Genomic DNA, 23,328 nt, shown 5'->3' on the forward strand with positions numbered 1-23,328 from the left:
AAAGGTAGAAACAATCCAAATACCCATGAATGGATAAATAAACAAATTGTTTACTTAACATATATGTATGTGTTAAACAATACACATACAATGGACTATTACTCAGCCATAAAAAGAACAAAGTACAGATATAAGCTGCTACAACATGGATGAAACACAAATTATGCTAAGTGAAGAAGCCAGATCCAAAATGTCACATATTGTATGATTTTGTTTGTATGGTGGTTTAGTTGCTAAGTCATGTCCAGTTCTTTGTGATTCCATGGACTGTAGCCCCCCAGGCTCCTCTGTACCTGGGATTCTTCAGGCAAGAATATTGGAGTGGACTGCCATTTCCTTCTCCAGGGATCTTCCCGACCCAGGGATCAAACCCAGGTCTCCTGCACTGCAGGCAGATTCTATGCTGACTGAGCTACTGGAGATGCACAGAACATGTGCCACCCGACGTGGGGCCTGAACCCATGACCTGAGATTAAGAGTCGCATGCTCTACTGACTGAGATAGCCGGGCACTTCTATTTCTGTGAAAAATCCAAATTGGTAAATCCATAGAGTAAAAACATGGTTGCCAGAGGCTGAGAGTAACTACTTACTGGGCACAGAGTTGCATTTTGAGTGAAGAAAATGTTTAGGAACTAGACAGAGGTGGCAGTTGCACCATATTTTGAATGTACGCAACGCCCCTAATTTGTTCATATTAAAAAGAGTTAATTTGGTTAATTTTATGTTACAAGCATTTTACCTCAATTAAAAAAAAAAAAGGAAAAGGACAGAACATAAGATTTTGCTCCAAGCCTGGTATGACAACTACTAATTCTGATCCTGATTATTCTGCCCTTCTTAAAATGAAATGGGTGATGTTTTATAATTATAAATTTAAAATTGTGCTAAATTTACTAGCATACAAGTTTTGAAAATACATGTGCTTTCTATATATCCAGGAAGGTATCATCTGTGTCTCTCTTCCCTACCTAATTTCAGAACATTCTTACTCCTTGTCAAAATGTTTGCCAATAAATTTTGCTTATGGAAGCTAGAATTCTTACTTAGCACAAAGGTGAATATTTGAATAATACAGCTATAGTAAAATTTTAAAAATAATTTGCATTAAACTAAAAAGCAATTCACACAATACTTAAATAAAACGTAAAACAACACATTAAACATATCCAGGTGGGCACATTTTAAAATACACTTTACTTAGAATTGATGACAATGTTTCTAAAATGCAGACTAAGTAAACAGGGGAAATTTCAGTCAGTTTTACTGACTATATATGTAACAGTCTTACCAAAAAACAAAAATCAGAACATTTCTAAAAATGGAAGCCTCCACACACACGAGATAAATGCATTAGGTTATTCCACGCTACTCTGGAAATGTTTACCTTTTAGATAAAAAATAAAATACATAAATATGGTAGTGGTTATTTTTCTTTTTCCTCACAAAACCACACGAATTCAGAGTGAGTCTTCTGAGTTTTGATATACAGCCATTTTCAAACTTTGATGGTACTCCCAGCAATTTTTAATAGAAATTCACACCTGCCTCGAGATTACCTTAAGCAATCTAATCGCGGTCACCCAGCACGTCCTACTCTGCTCTTCTTCTGCACAGAGCATTTTCAGGTCTCGGGGCCCTCCCGCTTTGTTAGGCTAGAAGGCCACAGCACATTGTTTATCGTTAATGCATATCTTGAAGGTAACACCTGTTGAAATAAAAGCCACTAAAATTCTCCTATATATAAGAGAAAGCTGTCTCTTTTTAAAAGAAATTAAAAGAAACTCAAGCTTACCTAAAAGGCTGAGGCTTGCTTTATTCATCTAGCAAAATATTAAGCCTGTACCTTAAAGCAGAATCCATAGTTAGTCGGTGCTCCGTGTTTTTTTTTGCCTGCCAGTGACACATAAATATCACTATTGCCAAATTCGCTGAAAAACTGCAAATGCCGTGGTTCCTTAAAAAAATATACATGTGTGTGTTGAAATGGGTACATATATTTTACACTACCTTTTGTATTTCTATTATATTATGTAATTTATACCTTGGTAAACATTATCTCAAATAATACCATAGAAACAAAAGGAGAGGAAAACTAAGTCACCATATCCTTAGATAACCAGGAGCTGAATATGAGATTATTTAAGAAGAGGTGACCTGTTTACAATTTAACTTCCAATATACCAAAAAATATATCTCCATATTTATTTTTATTTTATTTTATTTTATTTTTAAACTTTACACTATTGTATTGGTTTTGCCAAATATCGAAATGAATCCGCCACAGGCAAAATGACTCGCTTTAACCATCACTTCAAGGAATCTGAGGGAAAGAAGAAAGAGAGCAAAGAACAGCTTTTGAAAATGTTTTCTTTATCTGGGTTTCAAATAATGGTAGTTCCTCAGAGGGAAGAAGGGTGGTTTAAGCTTCTGCAGCAGTAAAAGAAAAGAAAGAAAAAAGAAACAGATGAAGATCCCTGCTGCATTGAGAAACGATTACTCCTCATGTTTGTGTACTGCCTCACACACCACAGCAAGCAATGAGGGAGGCAGCACGACCCCCTTCTTTTATAAAAGCAAGGGAGCCTGTACAGATAAATGCAGGGAAATTACCTGGCGATGGAATTGTATGATTTTCAAGGCAAAATGGAATCATGAAGGGCTATTTTTTCTCTGGGAAAGCCATGAGATTTAGAGTTGGTCATGGGAAATCTGGGTCATACTCTTCTGTGATAGGTTAATAACTTGGAGAAATGCTTAATTCTGGGGTTGAATGTATAATCAAAACTGAGCAAAATGCATTTGTTCTTTAAAATCTTGCTACTAGCAGTCTCAGACCAGCAGTATCATCAGCACCTGGGAGTTTATTAAAAATGGAAAATCTCAGGGCCCACCCCAGATGTGCTGATTCAAAACCAAAATCTATAGTTTAACAAGAACTCAAGTGATTGTATGCACTGAAAGACAAAGCAGAACATTCAGCAATTTGAGCAACCCATTCAAATCCAAATCCAAAAAAATTCAGTCATTGGACAGTAGGCTGGCTATCCCATCAAGAGTTTCTGTTGTATGCAACTGTTTCTCTATGTGTCACTGTTCTTTAGGCACTTTAACCCAATGAATGAATATAGTTCCCAACTCCATGGAAGAATGCAGCAGAAAAGAAAATTGTTAGAGACCCAATCTAGGGTCCTGGGAGAAGGGAGGAGGAGGAGGGAGAAAGGTACTCTCACTGGCATGGCCTTTAAAACTTTATTCCTTGATAGAAACTTTGCTCATAAAAATGTCTGATTTCTATCAAGATGGAATAAAACCATTCCTGCCCACTGATACTGTAGAAGTCAATGTAGCTGAGTCCTTTGGATGCGAGAAAAAGGCAACTCAAGAAATACTGGAAGGCCATAAGAGGCATGATCAGCTTCTTCTCTTGAGTTTTTTTCCACTAGTTTGGATGGTATCACTGACTCAATGGACATGAGTATGAGTAAACTTCAGGAGTTGGTGATGGACAGGGAGGCCTGACGTGCTGCAGTCCATGGGGTAGCAAAGAGTTGGACATGACTGAGCGACTGAACTGAACTGAAGTGCAGACGTATCAAGGTTTACAACACTATTAGACTGCAGGCTGAGCTGGCATGGTTAGCAAAGCTATGCATGCACACGTGTACATAAGGGGGGAGGTGGACAGCAGGGTACTTAGATATTTCTCTGTAAATGTAAGTCACAGCCATTCCTCCAAGGCTTGCAAAAGTGTTTATGCAACTCCTGTGCAGCCTACATCTTCACAAAGTAAAATAAACAAGACCCTTCTCATAGAAAAAGGGAAGGAAATGGTCACTTTGCCAGGCAGGTATGCCATATTAGACTTTAGACAACCTACATGATTTGTATCAAAGTCATAATCCTTGGGGTTATCTAATATATGGAATTCCTTTTTTGAGGGAGAAGGTAAAATCATTTTCATGTATAAACTACAGAACACATGCTTATTAAGCACAGGCTAGAGAGAAGACCGGGCTTCCCTGGTGGTTCAGAGGTAAACAATCTACTGCAATGCAGGACATGCAGGTTCAATCCCTGGGTTGGGAAGATCCCCTGGAGGAGGAAATGGCAACCCACTTCAGTATTCTTGCCTGGGAAATCCCATAGTCAGAGGAGCCTGGCGGGCTACAGTCCATGGGGTCTCAAAGAGTTGGACGTGCGTGCTGCGTGCTAAGTTACTTCAGTTGTGTCCAACTCTTTGCGACCCCATGGACTACAGCCCCCCACAACCCCCAGGCCCCTCTGTCCATTCTCCAGGCAAGAATACTGGAGTGGGTTGCCATTTCCTTGTTTAAGAGTTGGACACGACTTAGCTAATAAACAACAGAAAGAAGGCTGTTATGTATGAGGCCCAGTAAAGTCAGACACCATGCTGAGGAGAGCTAAAGCATGACCTGAGGATAGAGGTTTGATACTTGTAATGCCACCCAGCCAAGGGGGAACCACGGCAAGGATAAGAGCATGGCTCCAACAGATGGAATAAGAGCTGTCTTATTATGTAATCAGTAGGAAAAGAAAGGAGCCAGGTGAAAGAAAAAGATAATGGGCAGTGGATGTTCATGAGAAACCAATTAAAGAATTCAGGAACTGAGGAGATACTATCATATCTTCCAGTGAAGAATCACTGGAAAGACAGTGAAAGAAACACGGTCCCTGGATTTAGAATCTATTTTTCTCCCATGTTAAAAGTAAAAAGGTGACCCAACACACATTTGTTTAAAACTAACTTCATATATTACTTCATACATTAGGAACACTGGGAAAAGAGAACGTTCGTTACAAAGGTTAAGGAAAAATCTAAAATCTTAATTACAAAAATGGGTAATTATTCATCCTAACATTATCTACAATATAAAAATTTGAGAACTCGGTTTAAATCCTCAAGAAAAGTTAAATGCATCTATAAGATAGAATGGGGCTTCCCTGGTGGCTCAGAATACTAGTAGTCAAACTATATATACTTATAAATAAACATAAAAGATTTCTGTGAAGGAATGGGTTACTAAGTGGAGCTCTATTCCATGAAATATTCTACCACTTAAATCTTAAAGAAACACACACACACACACAAACACCTGCAAATCTTCATGCACAAGCGTGTGAGTAGCAACAAAGGAAAACTGTGTTTCAGGGAAGCCAGGAAACCATGCAAGAAAAATGGGGGAAAATATGGTATCATTACTTCTTTGCAACTCTGTAACTCCTGTTAGGACCACTGCCCAAATATCTAGTCTCCATCATTAGCTGTGTTCTGGGCATTTCCATTTGATGCTTCATCATCAATGCAATATATCTTGAACTAAGATCATTGTCTTTCTTCTAAGATGGTGACCTTGAAACAAATCTCCTATTCCTGTTTATTTCATCATTTTCTATTTATTTTCCTTTCGTGTCCTTCTCTAAGAACATTAAGTGCTTCCTCTTCTTTCATATCAACTGTCAACAAAGCTTGGCCATTTGCCATTTGATCTTACATCCACCCCTTTCTTCTCTCTCCACTGCTCATCCTAGGTTAGATCTCATCACCTCCATCCTTGATTAATGAAATGATCATCTAATTAGCACTAATCAGCATCTGTACCTCAACTTAATCAATCATTCTTTCTCCCTTCCCTGCTAACTACCCCCCCATCCCCCCTGCTCCCTTCCCCTCTTCATTTTTCTGTCTCTCTAGTTGATTTTTTAAGCTTCCTATGGCCATACTAATCTTCTTACAACCTGATCATTTCAGTCTTCACCCAAAATTAAAAGATCTGTCCATGTCCTAACCTGAAGAAACTGTGAATGTGACCTCCTTTTTTTCTGCAAAGGGGTCTTTGCAGATGTAATTAAGTTAAGGATCTAAAGATGAGATCTTCCTAGATTATCTGGGTGGGCTCTAAATCCATGACAAGTGTCCTTATCAGAGACACACAGAGAAAGGAGAAGATGGTGTGAAGAGAGAGGCAGAGACTGGAGGCAGCCACAAACAAAGGGAAACCTAGAGCCAGGACTAGCCAAGACAGAAAGCAGTACTACAATGTAAAGGATCAAATATTGAAAATGAGAAATAAATAATGAACATCTTCAGCATATAAGAAAAACAAGAATTTGCAGACTGAATGTGTATGTTGAGAATCAAGCCAGGTTTAGCAGAATATATTTGAACATACCAAGAAATATGCCAGGAAATGACTAAATACCGAAGATGATAATAAAATTTGAAAACGAGCCAGAGAAAAATGACAGATTACCCATCAAAAAGCAACAATGTTGTCAGTGACAAAACAGAGGCATGAACATAGAATTAAACTCTCATGAAAACTCTCAAAAGTAGTTTTACTTAAAAGGAATCTATGCATTGCATAAAATATCAAGACACAGAATGCAGGCATATGGTGTAGTCGGCAACTACTAGGCTCCATAGAAACAGTCTACCTAGTGCTAGCACTAAGGCAATTATACGCATATGTGATTCTGTGTGTGTGTAGGAACATCAGCACAGCCATGTCTGTGTAACTGTATACATAGATAGGTATGCATACACAAACACACAAACACATACATCCACCTGATCATAACACAACTTCCTCTAGGAATTTACAGTCTAGGTGAGGAGGCAAAACTGACACACACAAAGCAATTAATAAGCAGTTACAGACTCAGCTAAATGTTATTAACTGCTCAACATCAACAGGTCAGTAATATGAACCTGGGTAAAAAGAAAAGATGTGAACTCTGATGGGCTTCAAAACCCCAGCCTTGATAAGAAAAACGAGGGTGGATTCAGAGTGGGGGAAAAATGAGCAAGGAATGTGATACTGAAACAAGAGCATCCAAATTCCATCAAAGGATGTATATTGAAACTAGTGGAAAATAAAGCTGAATAATTAGTTTTTAAACAGGTTATGGCAAATGTTTGGAATCTTAAAAAAAAAATACCAAATATCAATACCATGTAATAAAATAATAAATAAAACAAAGTAAAGTCCATTTTAACTTACAACTTCCATATAATTCATAATATATCATTGATATTACAATTTACCTTTGATGTCCCTTTAGTAGAAAAATATAAACCGGATCTTCTTAAAAGGAAATAAATCTTTTTCCAGGACTTCTTTCCCTGTTCTTTTGCATGTAAGAAGCCATGGATTTCAGGATATGTGCTTGAACTTAGAAACATCTGGAAGAAAAATTAGACACTCTGATATAGTTTCTGAATCAATGATACTGTAGCTTTATACTTCAAATAGAAATGTGCACCTTCAAACAGGACTTACACCACTTATACACCGCTATGGAAATGGGGATATATATACACAGAAAATAAATCAGTCTTCTGAAACCCTCAGGCAAGTTCCAAATGGAAATATGCTCACAAAATATATATTCTGAGTGATCAGTACTTAGTCAAACACCAAAATTATAAGCTATTTCAATGTCCATTTGAAAAGTTCAACTTCGTCTTGATACTTTTCATCTCATTCTTTAATAAAAGGTGAAAGATTTATAAGATCTGGAGAGAAACCAGAGTATCCTTTCATCCCTTTCGGTGATTTCCCTCGAGATTATAGATTGACCTATCAACTTCAACTTCATCACAGTCTAAGTAAGACCACGATCCAGACTTCCATTATTCAGTGAATAAAGAAATTGAGCCAAATTCATCTCCTCAATGAAGGTAAAGCAAATAATCTCTTCTTCGTCCTCTATGGTTCTCAGTTGTGGGTGGGTATGGCAGGTTGTGTTTTCCAAAGAGAACTGCAACAGTAGCTCTTCTGCAAGTGTTACCCTGCTACTGAACCAAGAAATGAAGTTTCTCCACCCCCTTGAATCTGGGCAACGCTTGTGGCTGCTCTGATCAAAAGGATGTGGTGGGAGAGGCACACTGCTGATTCTAACTCTCTGTCCCTTAACTAGCCTGATGGCTTTCACTCATTAACTCTTGGAAGCTAGCTGTCATGTAAGAAACTGGACTACCCTGAGATGGCTGTATAGTGAGAAGCACAACGCAACTGGAAAAGCTCTAGAGGATGAGACATCATGTAGGGCTGGGGAGAGGTGAGAAAGAGAGAGGGAGAGGTGCCAAGCAATACCAGGCACATACAGTGAAAAGCCACTTTAGAAGTGGATCCATAACCCCTTTGGGAGTCAATCTGCCTCAGAAAACCATCCAGCTAAGCCCTTTCCAAATCCTGACCTACAAAACTTTTGACAAAATGTGAGTGGATACTTAAGCCATTACAGTTTGGCCTAGTTTACTACCCGGTGAAAAGTAGCTGAGACAGAGGGCATGTGTCAGTCAGGAAATGGAGAATGAAAAGGACTAGCTCTGAGTAGCTGTGCTCAGCATCCTTAGTTAAGACAGTGGAAATACATTAGTGTCTCATTAAAAGAAGAAAATAGAAACCTCTATGAATAAACTAATGCAAAATAGAAAAACTAAAACTAAAAGAAAGCATTATCTAAAACAACGTGACATATTTTTAAAAGGCTATTCAGGGAAATACCGAGAGTAGATAATGTTTTTTAAGTAAATTAAAAAAAAGTTTTAATTTAATGAGCCACAGATATTAATTAATTGACATGCAAAACAGGGAAGTAGGTTTTTTAGTTTGAGTGCTTTCCAAGTTATTAAACCAAACCAATTAAATTTTAAAAAGGGAGTCACAGAGGTCACACTAGAAAAAGAAGGAACGTTTTAAAAAGTGGAAATATTGCCTCAGTGGAGAGAAGAGGTCAGGGGCACATACAGGACTATCTGATTCCAAAGTTCTGATTTTTCTTGTTTTTTAATCTAACATTAAAGCAGTAAAACTAAATTATAGGAGAATTTGGGAAAGGAGGCGGAAGAACTCCAACCCACCACTCTCTCATAATCCAAATGCAAAGTATTAAGAGGCATGAGAGTGGGGGTCCTGGGGCACTACCTCCGCTGCAATTCACCCTAACATTCCATGGGGTGTCTGTGAAAACCCACTAGCTTTTGGAGAAATCTTGAGACCAATCATATGTCCAAAATATTTTGAAGCAAAAAATGAAATACAACCTATTAAAAATAAAAAGCCCACAGAAAAGAAATCTGTGATCCTCAGTGTATTTACCAATATATTCAAATATCAATATATTCAAAGTAATATCTATGCTGGAACTATTAAAAGTTTTCCTCATTTAAGATGAGAGAATATTGAGTGGATTCGAGGATGCCTGCTGTTTAAATCAAACAGCGACCATTATAAAGACACTGCTTACCATTAACCTGTTAACAAGTATAGTATCAAACATAAAATATCTGAAACCTTTTATTGTAATGCAAATGTCTTGGGAAAATGGTCACCTAAAGCCATAGCCAGTTTGGAAGAAATGCCCAACAGATGCAAAACTAAGGAAATGTTAAATACTTAGTATTCTTAACTCAGCCATTTCATATTTCAATCAGGTATTTCCATCATAGATAGTATTTCATTGAATTGCTAAATATTTTATCACAAACAGGATTAAAGGCATTTATTATAAAGTTAATAACAAATATCTGTTTGTAAAGGGTCTACAATTTACTGGAAATTTTGACTTTTTCAAACACTAACATATTCTTTAAATATGTCACAGAGCAAAACTCTGCAAATTTCCTTTTGTGATACACTTAAAATCCTTTGACAATTGTCCAAAACTGGAAAGAATAATATAGTGATGGGGTCTTTATTGACTTAGGGAACTCTTTATCTAGATTTTGTTTTTTCCTAATCTTTTCCAACTTTATCTCCATCAAAAATTAGTAATTTAAGACATAACATCCAAAATCTGGACATGTATAAATATGGATCTGACTGAATAGCCATTTCTCCAAAGAAGATATACAGATGGCACATGAAAAGGTACTCAGCATTGCTTATTATTAGAGAAATGTAAATCAAATCTACAATGAGGTATCACCTCACACTGGTCAGAATGGCCATCATTAAAAAGTATACAAATAATAAATGCTGGAGAGTGTGTGGAGAAAAGGGGACCCTCCTACACTGTTAGTAGGAATGCAAATTGGTACAGCCATTATGGAGAACAGTATGAAGATTCCTTAAAAAAACTAAAAATAGATCTAAAAATACGATCTTGTAAGCCCATTCTTAGGCATATATCCAGAGAAAACCATAATTGGCAAAGATACATGCCTCCCAATGTTCATGGATGCGCTATTTACAATAGCCAAGACATGGAAGCAACCTAAATGTCCATTGACAGATGAATGAATAAAGATGTGATATATTTACATAATGAATATGGAATATTATTCAGCCATAAAAAGAATGAAATAATGCCATTTTAAGCAACATGAATGGACCTAGAGATTTTCATACTAAAAAGTGAAGTAAGCCAGAGAAAGATGAATAACATATAATATTGCTTATATGTATAATCCTAAAAAAAATTATATAAATGAACTTATATACAAAACAGAAACAGATCCACAGACATAGAAAACAAACTTATGGTTACCAAAGGGGAAAGCAGAGGATAAATTAAGAGTTTGGAAACAACATATACATACTACTATATATAAAATAGGTAACTAATAAAGACCTACAAGGACCTATACTCAATATTTTGTAATAGCCTATAAAAGAATCTGAAAAAATAGATATATACATATGTATAACTGAATCACTTTGCTGTACACATGAAACTAACAGAACACTGTAAATCAACTATACTTCAATAAAAACAGAGAATTTTTAGTCTCATAAAGTAAAAAAAAAGGGGGGCATTGAAATGCAAGATGCAATTGCATAAAAATGCAATTTTATATCTACTTATAAAATTCGATAAATAAATAAATATGGACCTTACAGTTTCCCTTTATTATTTATTACTTACATACTTTATTGAAAATATATTTTACCTGCAAAATCTGTGTGGGGGATATTTCACCATTGGTTTCAGTTGCAAAAGACACCATATGCTCTGGAAAAAAATACTAACGAAAAGATACATGTTACATTCTCCCAAAAGCCATGCCAGAAAAGACGGAACTATGACCAACAGAGTAATCTAAAGCAAAAGCTCTTAAATCAGTGTTTTGAAAATTCACCCAAAGCACTTTTTAAAATGCCAGTCCCTGAATCTAACCAATACACAGGTACCTTACATGAGGCAGACACTCTCAGGGAGTGCCGACACATGAAGACCCGTGTACCTCCAGTTACAAAACACTGCCCTCAGGCTGCTCGTGTGTGAGCTCCCATGCCTTGTCCCAGAGTCCTGCAACCACTCTAGCAGGTACTGAAGGACTCTTTTATAAACTCAAGGCTCACAGAAGTAGAGTATCTACCCAAGGTCACAGCCACATTATAAAGGAGCCAGGACTTGACTAGAGGATCAGGTTGCTAAAAGGACAGTTTTTTCTACCTACTGTTTTCCCAAACCTGTTTAATCATAAAATTCACCCAGAAAAGCTGTTTAAAATAGGAATTCCCGGGCCTCAATCCTGGAGTGTCTGATCAGTAGGTCAGGGTAGATCTGGTCCTGTATTTTTAATAAGCACTATCCCCTCCCCCAAGAAACTTTTATGATCAGGCAAGTTTGGAAAATCACATGCCACTATACTTCCTCTCATTTCCTGGAGAAGGAAATGGCAACCCACTCCAGTGTTCTTGCCTGGAGAATCTCAGGGGTGGGGGAGCCTCATGGGCTGCCGTCTATGGGATCGCACAGAGTCGGGGACACGACTGAAGAGACTTAGCAGCAGCATACTTCCTCTAGGACAGGGTTTTTGAATAGTAGCTCTATTAACATTGTTTAATAACACTGTACTGGGGGGACTGTTCTGTGCATTGCAGAATGCTTAGAGCATCCCTGGCCTCCCACTAGCAGCCCCCCTTCCCCTCAGTATGACAACCAAAAAGGTCTTCAGACATCATTATCAATCACTCTCAGTTGAGAACCACTACTCTAAGTCTACAAAATAAATCTATAGCCTTATTTAAATTAAAAAAAATTAGATAAACCAAAAATGAGCACTAAATCATATGTCTTTAATGATGACTTTTAAATTTCTTGCTTTTAATAAAGATTCACAACAAGAAAACAGTTTCCTTTTAAATTCTATTTAGTTTTTATTAGGACTCTAATTTTATTCGTCAAAGATCATCCCATTATGTTTCTATTAATAGGTTCAAATAAAGAGAACGTAAGAGGCCTTTCTGGGTTTGAAAATATTCTATTATGGTGTGTATCATATATTTTTCATTAAGTATATCATTTCAATCCAATTATCCAAAACTTAGTGTAAAAATATGCTACAGCTGCAGAGACAAAAACAATTTAAAATAATGAGCCCAGAGGCTATTCTGACTTCTCTAGATCACTAGTCTTCATTAGTATGTGACATACATTTATTTTCTTTTAAAAAGAACTATAATGAAAGTAGTATTTACTAGATAATGGACTGGTATTTATCTCATTTCTTCTTAGCTCAGTAATTATTGCACTGAAAACAAAATAATCTGGAACAGCAAGATGCTTGTCAATCTAAACTTCTGGTTAAGTTTCAACACTCCTAACAAACATAAATCTGTTTTTCCTTTAGAATTTTTCTTAATTTCCTAAGTTCTGCAAAAGACTTAAACCATAGTATCTTGGAACCTGCTTGGGAGATATCTAATAATTCATTTCCCAAATCAAATGTAGTTTTTTTTTTCTTAAAAGGCAATAAAAGAAAGCAACAGTTCCCCAAAACTATGTATATGAACTTCTGTGAGCATGTCGACTATAAGTTTAAAGGACTAGAATTCTTACCTACAATTTAACAAGTACAGAATTGTACTTTATCTATAGTGTACTTTTTCCTCACATAAAATAAAATAAAATTTAACTAAACTCATTTATTTTCCATAACTATTAATTGGGATTTCACTTACCATTGGGTTTTTAAAGAATTCATATTTGGCATAATTTTTTCTAAAGTATAGCTTATTTTCTTCTTCCATTCCCCAGTTAGATAGCACTTCAATCACCAGCTCGTGGTCTTCTATTGTTCTTTCTGTAAAGAATGTTCCAGTGAGCATGTCAACAGATAGATGGGTGGATGGATGGATGAATAGACAGGAAGATGGACAGGTAGGTAAACAAATATATATATGGACATATATATCCATACAAATATATAAAATATATTATGTATGTATCTTTATTAAACACAGCCAATTTAAACTCAATTCTGAAATAGCCAGAATGATAAAATTTTCATCAACTTTGAATTTGCAATGTCGATTTTACACCAAAGCAGTTTGTAACCCAAAGAGAAAAATGACATAAAATATCACAATGCACTTTTCACTAATTCTCAATCTCCTTTTACAGCTACATAAATTATAAGTTTGTAACAAACCTGCATTAAGAATATGAGAGCTATTATTTTTCTCTAACTCATCATGGTGCCAAAAATTAAAATATTTGCCTCAAGGTTGAACAATTCATCCCATTAAGAGATGAAAAATTTTGACAGGTACAGTATGCATTTAAGACTCATAATCTGGATAGTTGAGAAAAATTAAAATAAATGCTTTAAAAAAGAAACTTTTAATGCAAGGACATACACTTTTTAAGAAACTTAATTTCGTGCGGTACTTTTTATTCTCAAAACTAATGTTCAGGCACTTTGTATTAACAAAGAAGATAATTAGGCAGGGTGGGAAGGCACTTAGGAGAAAAGGAACTTAAATGAAAAAAGCAATGGCATCTTTAAAGGGTGAACATAACACGCAAAACTCCTGTTTTAAAAAGAACCTGTGATGTTCACAGTGGTACTATTCATAATAGCCCCAAACTGGAAGCTATCTAAATGCCTATCAATGTGAGAATGAATAAGTAAATTGTGTAAAGGACACAGTGGAATATATACTACACAACACACAATTGCATGGATGAATTCCACAAACATTATAGTAATGAAAGAAGTCAGACACAAAGAATAACATTCTATTTTTATAAGTTTAAAACAAATACAACAGATCTACGGTGTTAGAAGTCAAGATAATGGGTACAGTGGGTGAGTGTGCAGGGGTGTGAGGGAACCACCGGGTAAAGGAGATATTCTGTTTCTTAATCTGGGTGTTAGATACTCAGGTACATATAATACAACATCTGAGAATCCATCAAGTTGTCTACATTTGTTCTTTTAGGGTAAGGTATATCACACTTCAATAAAAGGGTAAATAAAAGTGACTATGAAATTATTAATGCAAAATGGAGAAGAGTCAGATAAGAAATACAGAAATCCTCTGCTTTTTTTAGGTGCTTCATGAACCTTTTTGAAAAGAATCTGTCTCAGAAATTCAATACTCAGTAATAATCTATGACCTACAACACCCAAACCCTTGAAAGTAATGTCATACTTAAACAGAAGCTTATGCATCTGAAAGGAAGTTCTTGTAAGAGCTCTCAGTGAATATGGATGAGTTGGAACTAAGTGTGTATCAGTACTCTGGATTCTGTTCCTAACTCCGATCGTTCTTTTTCTGTCTCATTGACTAGCTCTGGTAGCTCCTGCTCTCCTAAGATGCAGTCCTTGGCTTGACTCTTTTCTTTCCCTTCTCTCAACTAATTCACTCTCCCTCCTCTTCAGCTATTAAGGCTGTCTGTCAAGTTCCTTGAATTGAAATCTCCAGCTGCAGTTGCTTTCACTGGCACTTCAATCCTAACTGCTAGACTTTCCACCACTGCAAACATAGTCTGTCTAAAACCAAAGTTCCGAAGGGTGGTTCCTCAAAATATTACACAATTCCAGCAGTTCCACTTCTGAGTACATAACCAAAAGAAGTGAAAACAAGGACTGAAACTGGTACTTGTACATCAGTGTTCACTGTAACATCATTCACAGTAGCCAGGAAGTAAAAACATCCTCACGCCCATCAACAAACGAAGGGGATAAACAAAGCGTAGTAAAGACATACAGTGGAATATTTAGCCGTAAAAAGAATGCAATCCTTACACGTGGTACAACATGGATGAACCTTAAAGACATTATCCTATATAAAATAAAACAGACACAAAAGAATAGATACCATATGATTCCATTTACATGCAGTACCTAGAACCGACAAATTTAGAGAGACAGAAAGTAGAATGGTGGTTGCCAAGGACCAGGGTGGGGGAGGAATGAGGAGAATGAGGGGTTATTGTTTAATGGGTTCAGGGTTTCATTATGGGAAGACAAAAATGTTCTAGAGATGGACAGGGATGATGGCTGCACAACAATATAAATGTATATAATTCCAGTGAACAGTAAAATGGATAAAATGATAAATTTTATGTTACACACGTTTTCTCAAAAGTTGCTGAAAAAATTAAAAACTAAAAGTATCTCCCTTTTTCTCTCTCAAAGTGCTTTTTTTTTAAATTCTGCTACGTCTCTTACAACTCCATGTCCTCTCCAATGCCCTCCACTGTTGTTACCCCAGACATTAGACTCTTCCTCCGAGTTTCTCACACAACCAACAACTCCTCACCCCCATTATTACCATTCCAATTTAGACCTTTGCCTTTTCCTAACTAATCTCCAAACCACTGTTTTCTCATTCTTCCAATACAACCTGGACCTTTATATCATAGGAAACCTCATAATACATTTGCATCAACGTGACCACTGCTCAAAAACTCATCTACTTCCTACTTGTTATGAGATAAATCCATGTAGTCTGGCAGTTTTCGCTTGTTCATTCATCTATCCATTCAACAAATATTTATTGAAGGCCTACCATGTGTCAGACATTCATCTTGGAGCTTGAAATTTTGTAGTCAACAAGACAGTAAGTAAGAAATCATTGCCTTGTGGGGCTCCTATTCTAATGTGAAGACATGAAAAAAAAAATCTAATGTAAATCTTAAATGGTGGCAATAAACACTATAGAGAAAAATGGATTGCAGAAGAGGGAGAGAGGAGGGAACAGGGGAAAGAAATTCATTTTCTAAAGCTTGTCAAGGGACTTCCCTGGTGGTACAGTGGTTAAGAATCCACCTGCCAATGCAGTGCACATGGGTTTGATTCCTGATCCAGCAAGATTCTACATGCCACTGAGCAGCTAAGCCAGTGCACCTCAACTACTGAGCCTATGCGCCTAGAGCCCGGGCTTCTCAACAATAAAAGCCACTGCAATGAGAAGCCTGTGCACTGCAACTAGGGAGTAGCCTCCACTCGCTGCAATTAGAGAAAGTCCACGCAGCAACAAAGACCCAGCACAGCCAAAAATAAATAACTAAAAAAAATTTTTTAATAATAAAGATTACCAAGGAAGGCCTTGTTGAGAAGGTAATGCTTAAACAAAAATCCAAAGGAAAAGAAGGCATGAGCCAAGCAGCTATTGAAAGTAAGAAATAGAAGAGACTCCCTGAAGCAAACAAAGGCTGGCATGTTTGAAGCAGGGCAAGGAGGCTAAGGTAGCTAAAGCTGAGTGAGCAAAGGGGAGGGAAGTACCAGGACGAGAGGTCAGGGAAGTAAAGGTGATGAGCTGGGGCAAATGGATAAAGCCATGCAGGTCAGAATAAGGATCTGGCTTTTCCTCTGAGTTAGATGAGAAGTCATTTTGAACAGGACTACTACAAGCTGACCCCTGTTTTCACTGGATGACCCTAGATGCTGAGTGGAGAACTGATTTCACAAGGCTTAAGGGTAGAAACAGGAAGCCCACCTAGTAGAATACTGCAATTAACAAGGGGAAAGATGACGTGGCTTGGATGAGAGTGGCAGCAGAAAGACATATAAGAAGCAAGCAGGATCTGGATGTGTTCTGAAGGCAAAGCCAATAGGATCTGCTGACAAATTGGATGTGGAGTGAAAGAGAGGGGTTAGTTAAGGAAGACACGAAGATTCTTCACTTAAGCATTTGGAAGGACTGCCTCCATTAAAGAGCTGCTGCTGCTGCTGCTAAGTCACTTCAGTCGTGTCCGACTCTGTGCGACCCCATAGACGGCAGCCCACCAGGCTCCCCCATCCCTGGGATTCTCCAGGCAAGAGTACTGGAGTGGGGTGCCATTGCCTTCTCCGATTTAAGAGCTAGGAAGACTGTAAGAGAAGCAGTTTGAGGGCAGATCCAGTAGTCACTCAGATATCAAGTGAGAAGTTGCACCTCTAATAATCTTTATTAGCCTTACGTGTGTCTACTTCTCACACAACCCCAGCTGATATTTTCAATCTTATGAAGCGCAGGTTCACATTATTAAACATACTATGTGCTAAGCGCTGTATCTGTATTCACTGCAACTACAGTGGGAGAAAATTGCAAGGTATTAAGCAAGAGGTCTGCCTATTTATTAACCTGAGTTTAATTGTACTCATCACCTATCCCTGCTGCTGCTACTGCCGCTAAGTCGCTTCAGTCGTGTCCGACTGTGTGTGACCCCATAGAGGGCAGCCCACCAGGCTCCCCCGTCCCTGGGATTCTCCACGCAAGAACCCTACCATTAAGAAAACAGCACATGATCTGCCCTGAAGATAAACTATGCAGAGAGGAAAAATGACAAAGATGCACTTTCTTTACTTTTTGCCTTCAAATTAGACTTTATCAATCTTTGACAAATATGATCACTTAGGGAGAATAATGGGCTTCCTTGATAGCTCAGTTGATTAAGAATTTGCCTGCAATGTCGGAGACCCCAGTTTGACTCCTGGGTCGGGAAGATCCCCTGGAGAAGGAATAGGCTACCCACTCCAGTATTCTGAGGCTTTCCTTAGAGTTCAGCTGGTAAAGAATCTGCCCACAATGTGGGAGACCTGGGTTCGATCCCTGGGTTGGGAAGATCTCCTGAAGAAGGGAAAGGCTACCCACTTCAGTATTCTGGCCTGGAGAATTCCATGGACTGTATAATTCATGGAGTCACAAAGAGTTGGACCTGACTGAGTGACTTTTATTTCCACTTTCAGGGAGAATAATGGCCAGCCGATCCTCCACTGCCCCATGCAGGGATGCACCCTCTGTCATCTGGGAAGTTATCTTGGATTAACGGGTTAGTGGAGGAAAGGGTAGAGTGGAGACTGAGAGGAGATGGAGAGTAAGTGGATGGCTTAGGTCCCAGCAACCCCATACTCTGCCCTTCCTAGAACTAGGACCCTTTCAGGGTGAGGAGTGGACGGTGATAAAACCCCATATAAGTTTACTGGTGGTGTGTGGTTCAAACCAGAGAGAGCCTCGGGAGACTTAGAGCCTCAAGTAGAAGTCCTGCATCTAACATGGCAGAAAAGCAATTAGCTAAGTGCAACCTTGAGGAAGATGAGTCCATAACATTCAAGAATGAGAAAGAACACTGCAGAATCAAGTCCCCCAAAAGGAGTGGGGAAGACCATGAACTTAGTGGGCTTTATGGTATAGGCAATAAGCTTGAGAGTAACAAGAGTTTCTAGAACATGAAGAGAAAAGTTGGATAGCAGTTAGACAAATACCCTTCCTGGGACTTAAATGCCCCACCAGAGTATCTGAAGAGTGAAAGTAGGTCTTTCAACTAAGAGGATCTTAAACTTGTATGTAACTTATGTATATAACCTAAACTGATTATTTACCACAAAAAGACTAAGAATAATCCATAAAGCAAACCAATAACAAAAGATTAAACTGTCATTAAGGGGTCAAGAAACTCACTCAGAAATTAATTCAAGCTATAGAAATAAAGCAAGTTACATCTCTTCATGTATAAACCTGAGAAAACATAGCTGTATTTAATTATTATATAATTATTCTGCAGTAAGTTGAATAAAGACTTCAGGTCCTGATCTCTGGAACCTATAAACATTACCTTATATGGCAAAGGATTTGCAGATGTCATTAACTGAAAGATCCCGAGAAGAGATTATCCAAGACTATACAAAGTGAACTCGCTCAGTCATGTCTGACTCTTTGCGACCCCTGTGGACTGTAGCCCACCAGGCTCCTCTGTCCATGGGATTCTCCAGGCAAGAATACTGGAGTGGGTTGCCATTTCCTTCTCCAGGAGACTATACAGGTGGGCCTTAAATCCAAACACAAGTATCCTTTTAAGAGAGAGACAGAAGGAGAACTGACAGAGAAAGAAGAGGAAAGGACAACGTGACCCCAGAGGCACAGACTCAAGTGATGTGATGTGACCACAAGCCAAGGAATCATGGTAGCTACCAGAAGCTGAAAGAGGCAAGGAACAGCCTCCTCATAAAGCCTCTGGGAAGTGTGTGGCCCTGCCAACACCTTGATTTCAGCCTAGCGAAATTAATTTAAGACTTCTCACCTCTAGAACCTTTAAAGATTATATTTGTTTTAGTTTAAGCCACCATCAAAGACAGAGGATGAGACGGCTGAATGGCATCACTGACTCAATAGACATGAATTTGAGCAAGCTCCGGGAGATGGTGAAGAACAGGGAAGCCTGGAATGCTGTACTCCATGGGGTCGCAAAGTGTTGGACACAACTGAGCGACTGAACAACAACAAAGCCACCATGAATTTGTTACAGCAGCCTTAGGAAACTAAGAGGATAATCTATAAGGCAAACTCTATTTCCATTTTACAGATAAAGAGTCTCCCGTTTAGAATAACAAATGTCTCAGGATTTGAATGGCAGCCACATATCTGACCTCGAGTCTCTCCTCCTTCCTCTGCACAGCACTGCCTTGGCCTTCACTACAGTTCCCACTGGAACGGCATCCCCTGTTCATAGCCTACTTGTTCTTTCTGTATCAGCTCAAATCTCTCTTATGTTCTGGCAGTTCTCAAGACTCCATTGCCTCAAATTCTTTTATTTTGATATGTGTTCTATAACTATTTACTAATTAACTGAAAACAAACAACCACAGTTTGGGTCTAAGGGAAATAATTTAATAGGCAATATATCAAATTATCAATCTTAACTTCACATAAAAGTAAATTATTTGAATTTGGATTCTCTTCAAAAAAGAAAACAAAACAAAAAAGAGTGGAAAAACCAAGCTGCATTTGAACAGCTATGACAAACATGTCACACACACACAAAAACAGGTGTAATATGGGTAGTCACCAAAAGAGCAACAGTCTAGCTGGGGTTTTGTTGATTACACACATATGAAGCCCAATATACCAATTCAGAATGGAAAATTCAGGGATATACTATTTGCAGAAAAGTTCATAGAATGATAATACCAAATGCCAGTTACTAGCATCAGGAAAATAGCCTGGTAACCTTAGGCAGAAAAAATGTCTTCAAATCAAGTGGGCAAAAAACTAGAGTATGTGGGAAAACAAAAACATACTTCTGGTACTATTCTATTGAAAATTCAGAAAACATATAAAAAGCAAACAAAGGCCAGAGTATCAAATGTAGCCACAGGTTTTTACCTCTTATACACTTCTGGTAATGGAGACAAAACTTACTTATTATAGAATCTTTTAAAAACTATATTAAATAATTTGCTTACATTTATACATCACAGTCCCCATTTAGATGTGCCATTATATATACCATCTCCCAACCAATGCTCATTACGTTAAAGGATGAATGCTATAATAACGCAAAGAACCCTAAAAGGTCTAAGTGATTATCAGCTAGTCACATCTTACAGAAAATTTGTGTTTTTTAAAAATGCAGAAATCAAACTAATTACAGATCTTAATAGGGAGAAGTTCAAGAGGATACAAGATGCCTAGATGGATTACTTTGAGAGGAAAAGAAAAACACTTAAAGGGGAGGTGAAAAGTGGCCAAAGACCAGCTTTGTTTTGCCAAGGCCTATTCACAAAGTAAGACATCACCACCAACACCCAAGAAAGGGAAAACAAAAGACTTGTCTAGATGGCTTCCAATAAACTTTCTATTGACTCTTCTTCTGTAGTCTCATTATAAAGCCAAGCAGACTTGAACCAACTGAGCAATCCTTGCAAATAACTTATACTGTTTAAATAGCAAAAGAAGTGTATTAATTCTATATTTAGAGGCTCTTTGCTGTAAATGTTTGAAAACACAATATTACGAACTATCATCCAGGATGAACTCAGATACTTGTTGAGTTAACATTTGAGAAATGACTCCAGGTAAAATCCACATAAATTTAATGTGATTTTTTAAAAAAACCTTTCTTTTAAAATGTCATAAATTCATCAAAAATATCATATTAAGATATATTATTAAAACTTCACGGGACTTCCCTGGTAGTCCAGTGTTAGGACTCCATGCTTCCACTGCAGAGGCCATGGGTTCCCTCCCTGGTCAGGAACCAGGAGGCTGCAACCGGTGCTGCATGGCAGAAAAAAAAAAAAGCCACAAAACCTTCACAGACACAAGTCGATTTAAAACACTTTCTGAAGAATTTTTAAGACATTGTAACATGAATTTGTTATAATGATAAAATTCCATTCTAGGTAGAAAAATAGGAGAGAAGCCATCTTAAGTCACTTCAAAACAGCAATCAAAAGGAGAAAAAAAAGCCTCCAGAAAGAATGAAAAAAAAAAAGCTATCTTAAAAAGAAAAGCTTCATATCACTAAGTTTTATTTTTGCTTCTGATAAATCAGTGAAGTCTTATGGTAATAGACTGAAATATTACTGAAAAGTGATAACTACACATAATTCTGTTTTCTATTTAATTTTCAGAAAAATTTTCTTTAAAAAAAAAAAGGAAGAAGTTTCTTCTGAAACTGTTTATTTAACTTCAAAGTCTTTTTAAAAAACCTCAGTCCTCCCAGAATGGAAAGTGTTCACCTGTGACCTTCTGCCTGGACTTCTTCGCTGAGTCTACGGAAAGTACAGCATGGGGATCAAATAGAAACCGAAGTCCCTACTCTTCTCATCACTAGATAAGAGAAGAAACAAAAGTGGCTTTTAGCTCTAATTCACCCAGAAAACAATTCTTTGTATACCTCTGTTACAGGAAACTCCAGGAGACAAAGGTCCTTGTACTTCTCTGTGCTAGCTAGAAACTACATACATTTTGTCAATCTTATTTTCAGATAAAAATGAACAGCATCTGAGCAAGCAAAACAGTAACTGGAGAAGCAAACAATAAAGCAAGGCTCAATTTCTAAAAGGTTCCTTAACCTAAGAAAACTACCTAATACCAATAAGATCCCCAGAAAATTGTCACTGCCAGATTCAGCTTCCCAAGAGCAATAATGGGAACATCTTGATGCTTAAGTAGTGGGTATAAGGGTCTTGCGGATCATTCCTCAACAAAGCATAACAGTCCTCATATTAACTCAGATTCAATGATCACAACTTGTAGTATTCATAGAAAGCCTTATTTTTTCCCCAAAAGTCTGCATATATATTATCTCAAGCTGACTGCAAATACTTGAAGAGTTTAGAAACAACTTCCACAAATTCTAAGTTATCCAAAGCATCCTTTAAGGACACAGAGTAAATTTCCACCCGGGCATGGCATGGCATGGCATGTGATTCCTCTAGCTCCTTTTTCAAATCTCTTCCTTCTGTGCACTTTGTAATCTATCCTTTGAACTGCTTGTTTAGTACAGCTTAGCTCAGAAGCCATTTATTTGTTTTAGACTCCAGGTTACAAAGATGCACATATGCACAGTTCCAAAATTGATGGAATTACAGATTAGATTTAATAATACAATCCCTATTAAGACAGTTGCAGAAAATGTTATAGCAGCATAGAAGATTGGTACTTGATCCAACTTGAACCTTCAGGAAGTTGTCTGAATCAAGGCTTTAAAAAAATCTCTTAACAAGTTTTAAAAATTGTGTTTATTTTTTTTTCCAGATTACTAAAATAATGTATTTCCATTACAGAAAATTTGAAAACAGGCAACTCACAATCACAATCTATCTTTAAAACTGTCAATTAGGAATAAGAAATTAACATTACATTATATTCCCTTCTTGTCTTTTTCTTTGGGACAATGTGAGTTTACATGTATAGATTTTTCACATTTAGAAAACAATGTATATATAGATGTATAAACATATATACAACATTTCCTAAATGCCGTGAAAAGTGTACACTTCATTTAAATCAGTGTTACAGTCCCACATTTGTCGGTACTAGTCTTCAATTGAAAAGCTGCAAAAACATGATTAAAAGCTGTATAACATCATATTATATAAATGTACTATAATTTATAACATTTCTCTATTATTATAGCATTAGGCTTCTTTTTTTCATTAATTGATACTGTAAATAATCCTGCTTGAAACAGCCTTAAATCTGTTTCTTATCCAAATTTGCTTGTCCCCTGCACCCACCTATCTGGTACTTGTGGGAGAGTTGCCTGCCAGAACACAATTCACCTCTATCACTCCCAATCAGTTTTCATTCCAATCCCAAAGAAAGGCAATGCCAAAGAATATTCAAACTACCAC

General features: G+C 37.3%; 1 protein-coding gene across 37 annotated transcripts in view; it reads right to left on the reverse strand.

The window, feature by feature from the left end:
- The window catches only part of GRB14 (growth factor receptor bound protein 14), a 192,098-nt gene that overhangs the window by 15,827 nt on the left and 152,943 nt on the right, over positions 1-23,328 (reverse strand). For 16 of the 37 annotated variants that reach the window (XM_086370431.1, XM_086370361.1, XM_086370323.1 and 13 more), the window contains 5 exons: positions 12,938-13,059; positions 10,921-10,995; positions 7,069-7,206; positions 1,846-1,956; positions 1,559-1,654 (listed from right to left, as the gene is read on the reverse strand). In XM_086370431.1, coding sequence (XP_086226557.1) covers positions 1,559-1,654; positions 1,846-1,956; positions 7,069-7,206; positions 10,921-10,995; positions 12,938-13,006 — 489 coding nt within the window. In that variant the 5' untranslated portion in view covers positions 13,007-13,059. Of the gene's footprint in view, positions 1-1,558; positions 1,708-1,794; positions 1,957-7,068; positions 7,207-10,920; positions 10,996-12,937; positions 13,060-23,328 lie in introns of all 37 variants that reach the window. The other 21 variants (XM_086370370.1, XM_086370329.1, XM_086370440.1 and 18 more) reach the window with 5 other exon arrangements.

Source organism: Bos grunniens, chromosome 2 (genome assembly GCF_055505025.1).
Source record: "Bos grunniens cultivar Pamir isolate PY7600 chromosome 2, Bosgru_T2T1.0, whole genome shotgun sequence".
Taxonomy (NCBI): Eukaryota; Metazoa; Chordata; class Mammalia; order Artiodactyla; family Bovidae; genus Bos; species Bos grunniens.